At 39.1% G+C, this 15717-nt stretch overlaps 1 protein-coding gene across 1 annotated transcript; it reads left to right on the forward strand.

Moving 5' to 3' along the window:
* Positions 1–2: 2 nt before the first annotated feature.
* mtrex (Mtr4 exosome RNA helicase) lies at positions 3–10151 on the forward strand. Its single transcript, XM_072454728.1, has 27 exons — positions 3–148; positions 1441–1581; positions 1658–1724; positions 1789–1851; positions 1925–2037; positions 2114–2288; positions 2748–2838; positions 2923–3047; positions 3125–3223; positions 3532–3652; positions 3732–3863; positions 4429–4508; positions 4581–4691; positions 4927–5028; positions 5845–5970; positions 6179–6329; positions 6425–6597; positions 6692–6760; positions 7002–7127; positions 7198–7308; positions 7389–7577; positions 8599–8762; positions 8840–8945; positions 9214–9270; positions 9338–9500; positions 9570–9674; positions 9760–10151. The coding sequence occupies exons 1-27, from the start codon at positions 48–50 to the stop codon at positions 9810–9812; spliced, it is 3114 nt and encodes a 1037-aa protein (XP_072310829.1). The 5' UTR covers positions 3–47; the 3' UTR covers positions 9813–10151.
* Positions 10152–15717: the final 5566 nt, after the last annotated feature.

A 15717-nucleotide genomic window follows, 5' to 3' on the forward strand; every position in this document is an offset into this window, starting at 1 on the left:
GGAAGCGTCGTTCAGCCAGATGCATTGTGGGTAATATACTTGGAACCATGGCGGACGCTTTTGGAGACGGACTTTTCAGCGTGTTTGACGATGAACAACAAACAAATACAACCAACAAGACTAATTTACCACCAGCTTCAGAAACCGGGTAATTTATTTCCACATCTTGTATATTTCAGGGTCCAAACATGTCAATATTTACGTTTCTAATCTACACCTTAGCTTCACGTGCGTGTGTGTTGTTAGCCTTCAGCTAAAGCAGCTCTCCTCATTTATAGTATTGTAATATGAGGGTCCTTCCTAATCTAGTATGAATATGGAAGGTGCTGTTGTTGGGCTTAGGGGCCAATAGCGCAGACTGGCAGCCTCGCCTCCATCAGTCTCAGGGCAACTGTGGCTACATTAGTAGGTAGATTTCCAAAAATTCTAAAGTGTCAGATTTAAAATTGATTTACACCATCAGAAAGTTCACGGTAACCAAAGTGTAATACGTTTTGAATAAGTAATTCATCCCAAACAACAAGAGAGATAATAAGGTTTTAAGATTGTCATATTGAGGCAAAAGTGTCCACACATTTCATCCAAAAGGCCATGACCACTGCTGCTGTGCAGGGAGCTGTCGCCTGTGTGTATACAACCACCGCATGATGCTGACTGGCTAAAGCTGTAGCCAGACAATGTTACTGTATTCATGTATCCAACCACATAATATTTATCTTTCTAAAGTTATTGAAGGGGTTTCTTTAAATGTTGATATCCCAAGTTATAAATATATTAATTAAGGAGGTAACAGAGCCAGCAAACTTAATATATACAATATTTATTCACACATTTTGTGCGTCAATATATAATAAGTAAACAGGGTTCATGTATATCATAGTGTGTATATTGAACAATTGAATTGGCAATATACAAGCATGCTTTGACTAGACCAGCAATATTTCGGCCCCACTAACCCTACTTTGTGACGTAGGATCACAGATCTTCTGTAGTTTCTGACTCATTAAAGAATAGGTGGGCAAATGATCTTATCTGTATATTTTCAGCATATCCGTGAAGTAACGTTTTCAAAATGTTCTCCTACTGCTATTGCTGTGAATCCTAATGAGGGAAGTTCACATGCCGGGCGTGGCTTAGGTGGTGATTGACAGTTGTAGCAGCATTTCGATCGATGGTATTGGTTTGTATAGCGAGAGAAGCAATTTCTGTAAAAGTTGTCAAACGCAGTCCCGTGGAAGACGGTCACCGGCGGACCAGCACTACTGCAGACGTGAATTGGTAGTTGCTCCTTTAGTGGATTCTGACATACCTAACAGGACTGTACCACCACAGAGTATGGAGTGAATGAATAATGACGCCAGTGTAGCACGTTGAGAGGCCTCAACAAGCCTGTAAAGAGCATTACAAGACAAGGCATTAATATTATTATTTTTCTTCCAGAAAATTATCCAACAAACTTGGCTCTGAAAATGATGGTGGTCCGTCTGTCCGGGGCAAGAGAGGGACTGAAGGTGACTGTACAGATGAAGTGTTGTTTGGGAAGAAACCACGTCATGAAACGGTTTCCTCCAATGAACTCAAGTAACTACATTGTTAATGATGACTATGTTCATGTGCATTGCTTGAATTTAATTTATTATTTTTTACTTTTGTTCAGTCTTGCTGAACTTATGCCTCAGGTGAAAGTAGAACAAGTTGAGACTGTGGAAGGATGCTCCCATGAGGTATGGAACGTTTAAGTCAATTTAAAATGTGCAACATAGTGAAACACGATTGTCAATCTTGCAGGTTGCTATTCCTTCCAGTGATGAATATAAGCCCCTAAGACCTCGAGTCGGAAAAGCTGCCAAGGTTTTGTGGCTTTACATGAACTCATTAGTTGGCACTGTTTTCCCTGTCTTGATGTGGTGTTTGTTTCTTGCAGGAATACCCCTTTGTGCTTGACCCCTTCCAGCGCGAGGCCCTTCTTTGTTTAGACAATAACCAGTCTGTCCTCGTGTCTGCTCATACCTCAGCTGGAAAGACCGTCTGTGCTGAGTGAGTGTGCGAGTTGTATGTTTGTCCAGTGGTGTTGTTCTGTTAACATTCAGCACACTCTTGCTCCCTTCTTTAGATATGCCATTGCACTGGCGCTTCGAGAAAAACAGAGAGTGATCTTCACTAGTCCTATCAAAGCCTTGTCCAACCAGAAATACAGAGAGATGTACGAAGAGTTTCAGGATGTGGGTCTGATGACCGGCGACGTCACCATCAACCCCACCGCCTCCTGCCTCGTCATGACTACAGAGGTGATGATGCACTAAACTCACAGAAATGCAAAGAAAATAGACAGATTTTGAATTAGGGATCATCCTATATAGATTTTGTGAGACGATACCGATATATGTCTTACTGTTGTGGCCGTAACCAATATTTAATTAGACTACAAATTTATGATGAGCTTTAATAAAGTTCACAATTTAATTTCTCCCATTTTTATAAAAAGATAACGGCACTGAATTTATTTGGGATATCAAACAGTTTATAGCAGGACTTATTTATTTTTTAACCATATACAACCATATTTTAACCTATTTTTACTCAATAGTCTGAACATAAAGACAACGGGAATGAACTTAAAGACTGGGGCGGTGCAGATAAAATATTGGTGCGAAATATCGGCTAAATGTTCGATATTGGACCGATACTATATCCCTATCAATAACCAATATCATACGCCATTCCTATTCTGAATCCTCTTTTTGCAGATTCTGAGAAGTATGTTGTACAGAGGCTCTGAGATCATGAGGGAAGTTGCTTGGGTTGTGTTTGATGAGATCCATTACATGAGAGATTCAGGTAAAGTATCAGAAATAATCCTCTAACATTCATTTACTGTGTTTCAAAGATATGGCTAATAATATCTAATAATGTGTTCCTTAGAGCGTGGTGTTGTGTGGGAAGAGACCATTATTCTTCTACCTGACAATGTGCATTATGTATTCTTGTCGGCTACAATTCCCAATGCCAGACAGTTTGCTGAATGGATTTGCTACTTGCATAAGCAGGTACTAACCCACAATATTCAATGTAAAGTCATGATTTATTAATTATATGCGGTAACTGTAAACGTTTGCATTTTAAGCCTTGCCATGTCGTATACACGGATTACCGTCCCACGCCACTGCAGCATTACATATTTCCATCAGGAGGTGACGGACTCCACCTTGTTGTTGATGAGAATGTAAGTCAGTACTAGTTATTATGCTAAAGGGCTTCTTGTGCCCAAAATATGTCCTATATGTCAAGATTACACAATATAATCATAGGAACTAAAAACGTGTATTAATTGTGATTATTTTAAAAGCACACAAAAGTAATTTCTGTTAAATCTGTACTCTTAAAGTGTATTGCTGTTTATATCACAATAACTTTACTTTTGCATTGAGAAAGTTTGATTTAATTGAGCTGAAAATTAAGGATTTAACGCTAACCTAACTTGCTAAACCCTAGAACTCGTTGGATAAACATGGATGGTCCTTGTGTTTTTAGGGTGACTTCAGGGAGGACAATTTTAACACAGCAATGCAAGTGCTGCGTGATGCTGGAGATTCAGGCGGGAGCGGCGGAGGAGGCAAGTGGGATCCCAGGGGACGCAAAGGAGGAACTAAAGGTCTGTCTTAGCATTTGCTTTTGTTTATATTGTTAACTGTTGCTACTTTTATACTGACGTTAATGTTCCAATTCATTAGGACCCTCCAGTGTGTTCAAAATTGTGAAAATGATCATGGAGAGAAACTTCCAGCCTGTCATCATTTTCAGTTTCAGCAAAAAAGAGTGTGAGGCTTACGCTCTACAAGTTTCAAAGCTGGACTTTAATAAAGGTATGTTTAACACAGTTTCGCAAAGGTTTGAATTATGCTCACAAAATAATTGCATTTGTGCAAATCATAGGTCAGCTTTACTTGTTTTTATGATGCACCAAGATACAGGTTTAATTTAGACACACTCTGGTGCAACATGAACTTTCCTGGCCACATATAAATGTAAAAATATAACATAATTAAAAGTACTGTATGTTTAAACCTGTAATGAAATGTCAAAAATGGTGAACCAGTGTTGAGTTTTCTTCTTTAACGAACCTTAAATTCCTAACAGCCAGAATAATACTTTATTTTCTCTGCCTATACTTGATTTTAAGTGACAATGAAATGAATTTTGATTTTTATTCCAGTTGTATTTTGTCTTACCTTAAAATACAAATGGCGTTCAATATGACTTTCCTGTGCACAAAAAATACAGAATTGTAATAATAGCCATTGAACACATACATTCCTTCCTCCAAAGTCTGAACTCTGCTCCAAACCACTTTCACAGTTAAAATTTGATAAATGGCTGAATTACTGAATAATGACTTTAAAAAAATGTTGTGCCCATGTTTCGTTCCAGAGGAGGAGAAACGCCTAGTGGAGGAGGTGTTTAACAATGCAATAGATTGTCTCTCTGATGAAGACAAGAAACTCCCACAGGTACAAACCACAGTCGTTTAAACTACCCAAAGATTGTGTGAAGCTGATTTAATTTGTCATGTTTTTTTATAGGTGGAACATGTTCTGCCCCTGTTGAAGAGAGGCATTGGAATACATCACGGTGGGCTGCTGCCTATTCTCAAAGAAACTATAGAGATCCTTTTCTCTGAAGGTCTTATCAAGGTAAAAATATGTTTGAAACTATTTCGATTTTTTTTTAATGGTATAACTGTTTGAAACCAGCCAGAGACTGAAACATTCTGCTTTTTATTTACCCTGACAGTCCTTTTTTCATAATTGATAGTGATAATAAATATTGTTTTTTTCTTTAATACTAGGTTACTTATTAAAGGTTTGTTGTTGACAGTGTAAAATGCGCTCCTTTCCTCATTCATGATTTGTTTGTTTTCCTCTTCAGGCCCTGTTTGCCACAGAAACGTTTGCTATGGGCATCAACATGCCTGCTCGAACTGTGTTGTTTACTAGTGCACGGAAATTTGATGGCAAAAATCATCGTTTTGTAAGAACACTCTCTTGTACTATAAATAATGCTTCAATGTCCTCATAGACACGGTTGCATTAGATTGAAGGACCTGTGGCTGCCTTTATCCAGCTTTATCTCAGTTCAAACCACCACCAATCGCACATTTGTACACACAAGGACACAACAGCATCATGCACTGGCTGGAGTTCATGATTCTTGGCAATCCCTTTACCACAATGGAGTTTAAAGCCTAAACGTTAAAATATGTCATCTCCACACGTCTTGTTCAGACACATTTTTGTTGATCTTCTTGTTTGTGTCACTTTGATGTAGTAGTTTGGCAGCATGATGTTTTTGGAGTGAGCTCAGGCCTTTATAAGGTCCTAAAGCTCCACAGCTTAAAACGCCACATAAACAGATTGTTTATAACAGCCGTGCACTGCGTGAAACTGCGACTTAGAAGCCATCCTCAGTTCTTAAAAATCTGGCGGTTTGAACTGAGCCAGAGCTCCTTGCAGGCACTTTTATTTACTCATGCAATCCCTGCAACAAGGCCTGTATGACCAGTGTATAATATACATGTGACACACTTTAGTTCCCATAAAGTTTGCATACACCAACAGGCTGCAGTGAGGCTTTGACACTCTCCTTTTAACACAAAAGCACCCGAGTGCAGAAGTATAGATCCAATTTAGTCTTCCAAGTTCAGTGGAAAAATGCAATCATTATTTAGTTACTTATTTACATTTATGATCAGGGATAAGGATAATATAACCATGGTCAGTTAATGGATTACTTGAAGGCAATGACTGAAAGCTACTTCACCTAACTCAATTTTGTGTTATGATTTAGATTACATCAGGCGAATATATCCAGATGTCCGGCCGTGCGGGAAGAAGAGGAATGGACGACAGAGGAATAGTTATATTCATGGTAGATGAGAAGATGAGTCCAGCTGTGGGCAAGCAACTGCTTAAGGTGCATACTTTTTCCATCAACACCCAGTTATCAGTCATAACAGTACTCCACGAAAACATTTGTGGCAATAAAAGTTGTTTGAAGGGACCATTGAGAAACACTGACGTAAACACCTGAGTTTGTGCTCGAGGCGATTGTGGAACAGCTGAATATCGATTAAACTATGACTAATACCACTTTATGTACTGCTTTTCATGCCGTTTCTCAGGGCTCGGCAGACCCTTTGAACAGTGCCTTCCACCTGACGTATAACATGGTTCTGAACCTGCTGCGTGTCGAGGAGATAAACCCAGAGTACATGTTGGAGAAGTCCTTCTACCAGTTCCAACACTACAGAGCTTTGCCTGGTGTCGTCGAAAGTACGGGCTTTGTTTTGTTCTTGTAGTGTATGGGATACTATGTCGTTGGATAGCAGTTAAAATATATAATTTTTTTGTTTTGTTTATTTTTGCAGAAATGACAAAGCTGGAGGAGCAGTACCATGCCATTGAGATTCCTAATGAAGAGAGTGTTGTTACGTACTTTAAGATCAGACAACAACTGGCCAAACTTGGTAAAGAGATCCAGGAGTTTATCCACAAACCTAAATACTGCCTGCCCTTCTTACAGCCTGGCCGTCTGGTCAAAGTAAGATTGCACCTTTGTGTTTAATGTTACCATTTTATTCTGTTTTAAAAGTTTGTTTGCTTTTCCTGTGTATTTATTCTTGTTTTTTTTACAGGTGAAAAATGAAGTTGCAGATTTTGGTTGGGGAGTTGTTGTCAACTTCTGCAAGAAATCTAACGCAAAGGTGAATGCAGCGCTAGAGATGGGAAATATAATAATAATATGGTGTTTTGAAGATATTACAAATTATTGTAAAGAGCAGACTGAAAATGACAAAACATCTGTTGATTGACATATCATCTGAATATCTTTATTGTGATACTCAAAATATATGTATCAAGATAGTTATTTTTGTCTCTATGCAGCACTCAAATGTTATGCAAACTCCTAAGTGATTCTTCTTTTTTTTAAATACACAATTTCAGTCAAGTGCAGAGTCGGAGCCTTTGTATGTGGTCGAGGTTTTGCTTCACTGTAGTAAAGACAGCGTCAAAGATTCTGCGACGGAGGCGGCTAAACCTGCTGCCCAGGGGGAAACGGGGGAGATGCTGGTGAGCACTTTACAATATATCAACTTTGAGAGAATGGTCTGCAGTGTTGTGACAACACAGTGTTGTTCAGGTGGTGCCAGCGATGCTTCACCTCCTGACGTCTATCAGCTCCGTTCGGCTTTACATCCCGAAAGACTTAAGGCCTTTTGACAACAGGCAACTCATGCTCAAGTCCATCCAGGTATAATGCAGAAGAAGCTTTTACTGTTCATCCACATTTCTCAAATGGCCTTTTAATTTTATTCAATATTTTGTCTTCAGGAGGTCCAAAAGCGCTTCCCAGATGGTGTTCCTCTGCTTGATCCAATAGATGACATGGGCATCAAGGACCCCGCTTTAAAGAAAGTTATTCAAAAAGTGGAGGCTTTTGAGCACCGCATGTACTCCCACCCGCTGCACAGTGACCCCAACCTGGAGTCGGTCTATTCACTGTGTGAGAAAAAGGCTCTGGTGAGACATGTTTTTGTACTAACAGGCCAGGCCACATTCATGAAGCGTTCTTATGAACAAATGTGCACTTAAGGCCTTTTTATGAAGGTTTTTGTAATTCACAACATATGTTCTTTACTGAAAATCCTCAAACAGTCAAAAGCACTAATAAGTGCCAAAGTAAAATATGATTACTCTTATTCTAATTCCTACCTTATTGTTTGTTAGTATAGTATAGGTTTTCAGAGGGCCTGGTCTGTAGCTGAAGCTGTAAAACGTTGATAGTCTGTAGATGCACTCCACTAACAAGTTTAGAGGGTGTGTCTTGACCCATATATACTTGTATGTAAATGAGTGACGTGGCGTGTTGCTGGATGTGGCGTGACTCTCCTTTTAAGAAGTTATTGTTGTCTTATGAGTAGGTCGAAAGTTCTCTCCTCGTCTTAAAGTGGAAGTTATGAACATTTTCTAAGAAAATATTTACGATACCTTTTTAAAGTCATAAAATGTCAGAACGATACCAGGACAAACACAGGAACATGGATTTTATAATCTTTACTTCCTCAGCTCTGTAGAAAAGGTCAGAGTGTAGTTGTTGTTGTATTGAATAGAACTGTTAACCATGTTTAGGACAGAGTGTCTTTTAAATAATAATAGGCCTGTGCAATTCAATTAATACTCCCTTTTAATTATAAAAAATGTGTTAAAAAATATATTGAACAATGATACGTGACTCTTAAACCTGGAGAAAATGATTGTAGACGTGTAAATAATTGATTTAATTATGAACCAAATTATTGTGATAAGTTATGCTATAGTCATGATTCAGCTGCATTTTTACCTTTTATTTTTGGCCTAAATTTTTTTTTTTTTTTAATTATTATATATTTTTTAAATGTGTAGAAAAAGCAAGTGTCTAAAAAGACACATTCCTGCAATCCGTACAATCAGAGACAGACCAGAGAGCAACTTAAAATTACATTTGGCGAACAATTAAAGCTAAAGCTTGCTTCAAGTTTTACCAACACTGTTTTGTTATTAGATTGCAGGAGATGTTCGTACAGCCAAGCGAGAGTTGAAAAAGGCCCGGACCGTTCTGCAGATGGACCAGCTCAAGTGCAGGAAGAGGGTTCTGAGGCGACTTGGTTTTGCCAGTCCTTCTGATGTCATAGAGATGAAGGGAAGGGTGGCCTGTGAAATTAGCAGGTCTGTGGAATCACTTTTAATGTCACACTTTAATAAATCTTTTCGCCATTTTAAATATATTCTCTGTATGTTTGCAGTGCCGATGAACTCCTTTTGACGGAGATGGTGTTTAACGGACTTTTCAATGATTTAACGGTGGAACAAGCCACTGCTCTGTTGTCCTGCTTTGTATTCCAAGAAAATGTAAGAAAAAAACACAAACTAAAATATGTACAAGTTTTACTGTCATCGTTCAAATGTCAGATTGATTTTGAGCTAATCATTAGATGGACATGTGACTCAAATGCACATTTTAATCCAGACTGCTCTGTATGTGCTACAGTATTTGTCTGGCACGTGCACGTATATCTGCTTAAACATTAGCTCAAAAACCCAGCTGAACTTATTATTTTTCACATCTTCTGCAAGTGGAATGTATTTGACATGATTGAATGTTTTTATTATGATGTAGGCCAGTGAGATGCCAAAACTAACAGAACAGCTGGCTGCCCCTCTGAGACAAATGCAGGTATGATGTCGGGCCACATTTCTCCCAATGGTAAAAATGTTGTTAATTGTATTATTTGTCCCCACAGGAGTGTGCAAAACGTATAGCTAAGGTGTCGGCTGATGCTAAGCTAGATGTGGATGAGGAGACCTACATGAACCAGTTCAAACCGCACCTGATGGATGTGGTGTACGCTTGGGCCAACGGAGCGACGTTTGCTCAGATCTGCAAGATGACTGATGTCTTTGAGGGTAAATATAAACCGCCAAAGCCAAACCAGATTGAATGTCAGTGGCCTTATGTTGAGCTGTGTGTTTTAGGGAGCATCATCCGCTGCATGCGGCGTTTGGAGGAGGTACTGAGGCAAATGTGCTCTGCTGCAAAAGCCATCGGCAACACAGAACTGGAAAACAAATTTGCTGAAGGTCGGAACATAAGTTGTCACCAAGCATAACTATGAAAGAAATCCCAACATCCCTGTTTGAATTGTCCGTTTTTTGTTTTCTCCAGGGATAACAAAGATCAAGAGAGACATCGTCTTTGCGGCTAGTCTTTATCTATAATTGGGCCGAGTGAAACTCCCGCTTCTCCTGAAAGTTTTTTTTCTCTCCTTAAAATATTGGCCACCTATTTGAGTTCTCCATGGTTCTGGCTGTACTGAATAATTCAATATGGTGGCATTTTCTGTTTTAATATCTTCTGAGCAATACATATTTGCATCAGCTCAGTCAAATACTTCGTTCACAATTTTCTTTTTCATTTTATTAAATACAAAGTGTATAGTAACAGTCAGCATTTCCATGTTTGTTCATGTCAAAACATTTGATGGCTTTATTTTTAAATTACACTTTTGTACATATTTAACAAGGTCTGTGTGGTAACATGTCCACATACAGACGGCATGTTGACATTCTTGTTTTAATAAACAAACACCTGAAGTTTGATTGCAGTTTACATTCAGTAAAAGCAAGAGGCCTCATATTAAGGAAATGTGCCGAAATTGTAGTTTTTGGTGAGTTGAGCTGATTGACACAAAGAGGCTTATATACAGTGAGGAAACGTATTTGAAAACCCTGTGATTTTCACGTTTTCCACTTAGAAATTTAGGGAGAGGGATCTGAAATTTTCATTGTAGGTGCATTTCCACTGTGAATCATACCTGATTACCGGAATTGTCTTTTTTTGATAGTCTCTGGAATACTTTTTTTGCCTGACCAGCCAAGACCACACGCTTTGAAAATAATTTACTGTTACGTTAGACATTCTGCAGCAGTCTATCGTTTTGTAGTCACCAATATGTTTCGGGGGGAAAAATACAGACAACCGTCGTCTCTTTGGTCTGAGGGAAGAACAACACCACTGACCATTTATTGCGAATGCTCATTACAACACAACAACACATTCACTGATCACGCAGGTAACACATGGCTTTGCTCCATCTGCAAATATGCTCAACACTCCCACTCAAAGACATGTGTATAGTTCTCATATAGTAAACAAAAATATATAACCCCAAAATAAAACATTTGGCATACTGGCAAAGTTCTAAACACTTCAAAACAACTTTAAAATAAAACATTTGGTATATTAGCAATGTTCAACATTACTTCCCAAACAAATATCCCTTAAAACTCTCAAACTTAGCTTTTGTCAAAGGCTTGGTAAGGACATCAGCTACCATGTTTGCAGTAGGGCAATATTCTATACATATTTTACCTTCTGTGTGTGCAGACCGTACAAAATGGTACTTTATATATATATATATGTCTATATGTTTGCTTCTCTGTCTGCAAACTGGGTTCTTTGATAAAGCTATCGCCCCCTGGTTGTCCTCAAATATCTTGACTGGTGTATGCTGGTTACAACTATCTATTCCTCCAAGTAGTTGTACAAGATACATACTTTCTTGAGTAGTGGCTGCTAGCGCCATATACTCAGCTTCGCATGTGGATAATGCCACCGTTTGCTGTTTTCTGCTCTTCCATGATATAACTGGACCATTCTCAGTTAAGCTGAAACAGTATCCAGTTGTGCTCCTCCTGTCATCCATATCGGCTTCCCAATCAGCATCACTATATCCCTCCAGCTGTAATGGGCTTTCCTCACATTTCTGGTAGTGTAGTTCTTGATCCATAGTACCCTTTAAGTACCTCAGTATGTGTTTCGCTGTAGCCCAATGCTGTTGCTATGGTTCTGCTAGGTATTGAGATAGTTTACTTCTCTATGTGTCTCTTTTGGGTCATTTTGATTTCTCCATCACTCTGTCTGAAATCTATACCCAGGAAGTATTTAAGTGGACCCATATCCTTCATCTTAAATCTTCTCTTCAACATTTCCTTCACATCACTGAGTAAGGTGTTGTTACTCGCTGCTATGATTAAATCATCCACCCATACTAACAAAATCACTTTCTCATTCTCAGATTTTCTGCTGTAGACACAATGATCAGCATAATTTTGTACAAAACCGTTCTCTGTAAGGTGATCATGTAGTAACATATTCCAGTTACGCCCGGACTGTTTTAAACCATACAATGACTTGTTGAGTTTACACACTAAGTGTTCCCCTGTCTTTGATTTGATTTCAAAACCTTCCGGCTGTTCCATATATACCTCATAGTCCATTGGAGCATGGAGGTAAGCAGTCTTCACATCCATTTGGTGTAAAATAAGATCCTCCTGTACAGCCACCTGCATTAATGCTCGTACAGAGGTCATGTTGGCTGTTGGTGAAAAAGTCTCTTTATAGTCAATTCCTTCCACCTGACCATAGCCTTTTGCAACATATCTGGCTTTACAAGTCTCAAATCCATCTGGGCTCTCTTTCACTGCATATACCTGTCATGGAATTAGACATACACCGATGCTATTCCGTAACACATAGAGAACACAATTCAACCTAGAATATGAAACGACACAGAAACATCAGACATTTGTGTGGCATGCATGGGAGAAAACGCGGGGACTGTGTCAGCCAGGCCGTTGTAAGGAGCCTGGCTGACCCTCCTGCGTCTCACCCCCGCGTCTCACACCGTTTTTTCCCATGCTGGTTGGTTTTATTAGATATTCTGGAATAGGCGGGTCACATTTCTCATTGGTCAGCCTCACATCAAGGCACTTGGTATTTTTCCGTAGAGATAAAGCCTGCAAGGGGGGGTGCAACTCCCCCCCCTCTGGGGCAACATCCTTTGGCCCATCTTTACGACCCCTTCACAAACAAATGCTGTCACACACCCGTTCTTCTCTTAGACTAATGATGCAGATAAAATATCACTATTATGCAGATAAAATACATCACAGAAATATAATCATATATTCACATTTTATCACATTTCCCTCCTGTTTATCAAAGCATTAGTCTACTGTATCATATGCCAAACACATTATTCTTTTCAGTTTTCAACATGTCTTTCATATTGTTGTTAAAATGACACTTTTACACTCAAAAAGTTATGCACATTTTTCAACATTGAACACACTCCTTTTCTCTCGGCCCACAACATTTCTACAGCATTACTGTCCTAAATTTTGAGTCAGATTGGTTAATCTCTGTAATTTGACAAACAGACCATTTATCTTGTCTATAATTTTGTGCGGTGTGATGGGAAATATAGAAGTACAAGCGGAAAGCCCTTAAACCCGCTGCTCTCTGGTCAGTCACTTTGACTCGTCAGGGACCTCTCTGGACACCCCAATAACATCAAATACGTTGTATCAGGTGCTACTGGAACCAGACTGTCCACTAACCTCTCGACCTTGACCCTGCGGTATGGTTCTGGGTGATGCTGGTCACAAAAGAGATACATAGGCACAACGTCCCACAAGTGTCCCCACATCACCATACGTCCTCTCTTGGTTCCTTAAGAGACCTCCTCCCGCTATCTGCACAGTTAGGTTACACATATGAACTGGTACATTTCCCATCTCAATTCATAATCTCATTAACATTACATGTAGTTATGTTGTAGCAGATAAAAAAGATAGTTAGTGTAAACAACTGTGGCTGTATAATATGCCATTGTGTTTCTTCAGCCTCTGTCATGTCAATTGTACATTATACATTATACATTTCATAACCTTCCTTCAAGTTGATCACTTATTTTCTTCCCTCTATATTCCATTAACCGGTATACACCGTTGTGTATGTTGATCGATTGTCCCGATTGTCCCGATTGTCCCGATTGTCCGGTGCATAATACAGGTGTTCAGCACCCATATTATTGTCATCACTTGTGATGATGATAACTGTTGATTCTTTTTCCACAGAGTATGGTACTCTGCGCACCGTAGCCTCTGGCTCTCGTCCATTGTAGCAGAGTATCGTACTCTACCGTAGACTCTGGACAAAACTCATACAAACGAAGTCCTGCGTCTGCGATGTTATGGATCTGCCGCTGTGTTGTCCAGACATTTCTCTCACTTTCCCATGAGAGCACCCATGTTCTCGTCCTCCCCTGGTCGGTGTGAGGACGACACGATGTGGCTCCGTCCACTGGCTGTCCACTTGGCTCCGTCTCTGTAAACACCACATCTCCAACACGTTCTGCTGTGGTGATAAACAAAGTCTTTTCGACAATTCAGTGTATTTCAAACAGTTTTCTTGTTTACAATTTTTTTTTTAGTAATTATTGATTCGGAATATTTGTTTACACGTAAATCCCTCCTTTTTGAGATATGGAATTCCCATTTCTCAAACTACTACATTTAAACAAAATTCAATAATCCAGATAGTTTACAACGATGTAATCAAGGAAGAGATGGAATTGCGTCTGTCACTCCACTCCGCAATGTCACCTCTTGACCTTTCACAGTTCAGCGGTCACATCCCTGGCTGAGCCCCCCTTCCACGGCGCTGGGCCCCCCCTGTGTGTCTGTAATCCGTCTATGTGTCTGTTATCCGACACTGCCCTAACCTATCTGTTTTACCACCATTTGTTTCAAACTCCCAATGTTTCAAACTCTAAATGTTTCAAACTCTAAAAGTTTCAAACTCTAAATGTCTCAAACTCTAAATGTTTGGTCTCCACGTGTGCGCGCGTATGTGTGTGTGTGTGTGTGTGCAATACAAATACATCAAACAATAATAATTGTCTCAATAATTCCCCCGTTGAGCTGGCCATAAGGGTCAGTTCACAACTTAGAATTCTTCACATAATTAATAATTTCACATCTCCTCTGTGCGTGTGGCCTGCATAAAGTCACACATCTAATGTAATATGTGCTAATCTTCTATATGTGCTTCAGGTGAGTTTCAAACTCAATCTCTCACACCTGCTCATGTGGTCCTTTACAAACATTGTGTATTAGTTTGTTCTAGCAAGTCTATATGTGTATAACTATCAAAATGATCCTAAACCTTCCCCTTGTACATAAGGCACATCATTTTATCAGTCTAACCATCTCTTGGCTCCGACCTGAGTCCTATAATGTTTAAGTCCTGTTATCACTGGTTTTCATAACTTCTATAACGTCTAAATTTAGATGATATTGTCTTATTTAAATCTATTCAATTCTTGATTGAATCTCCACAATCCTTCAGGTATTTACTTTAGAATGTCAAATTCTTTCCCTGTTAATTTTAACTTTTCCTATTACTCATCACGTCAACCCCCCTGAGGTGGTGTTGCTCTTAATTGTCACTGTGATACGTAAAGATAACGACATCTGCTCCATCCTGAGTCCTCCAGATTCTTTGCCAGTCAATAGCCCCTTATCTCTGACTATCTTTATGACTTGGTGTCCTGTTGTCTTTAGTTAATAAACACATGTATGTCCCATGTCCCCCCACTTCTGCGTCAATTGCCCTAGTTAATGACCCATTCATGTCTTTCCTGGGAGGGCATTGGATGTCACTATTTAACTTATTCCCTCACTTATGTCTACATGCAATACGAGGTTTCCTCATGATAATACAAATAAATAAGTTACTGATATAACTTTTACTATCACTTTACTTACTACTCATTCTACTCCTATGTCCAAAAACATCAGTAGTCACCCATTTACCCATATTATCACTTCCAGGCCTGTGCCTGTATTTGATCCTAAATTTAAAACCACTTCTGTCTTTTCGTCCTGTACTTTCATCTAGTCATGCATTATGGTTACATAATAAGTCCAAAAGATAATTTTGTCAAGTCCAAAAATAAAACAAAACAAAACGTAGCTTTGTTCTGTGCACTCAAAAAACACGATACCGTAAAAACACAACTTTTGTCTTCTATGTCGGGGACAGGAAGTGTCCTGTCTGTGATCACATTCCCCAAAATATTGGCCATCTATAAAAATCTGAATTCATCTTCATCTCTTATCAAGTTTAATAAAATCTTTATAATTGACTGTTGTCAATCAAACAAAACCCTTAAATTTGTTCAAATACTAAAATTTAAAACCAACTGGGTTTAGTTCCTAACCTTACTTCAGAGCGTCCTCTGAACTGCTTTCTCCCCATTCTCCTGCCTTGTTGACC

The sequence above is a fragment of the Eucyclogobius newberryi genome, unplaced genomic scaffold (assembly GCF_026437365.1).
Source record: "Eucyclogobius newberryi isolate DKJ021-1_F unplaced genomic scaffold, fEucNew1.0.hap1 SCAF_2, whole genome shotgun sequence".
Lineage (NCBI taxonomy): Eukaryota > Metazoa > Chordata > Actinopteri > Gobiiformes > Gobiidae > Eucyclogobius > Eucyclogobius newberryi.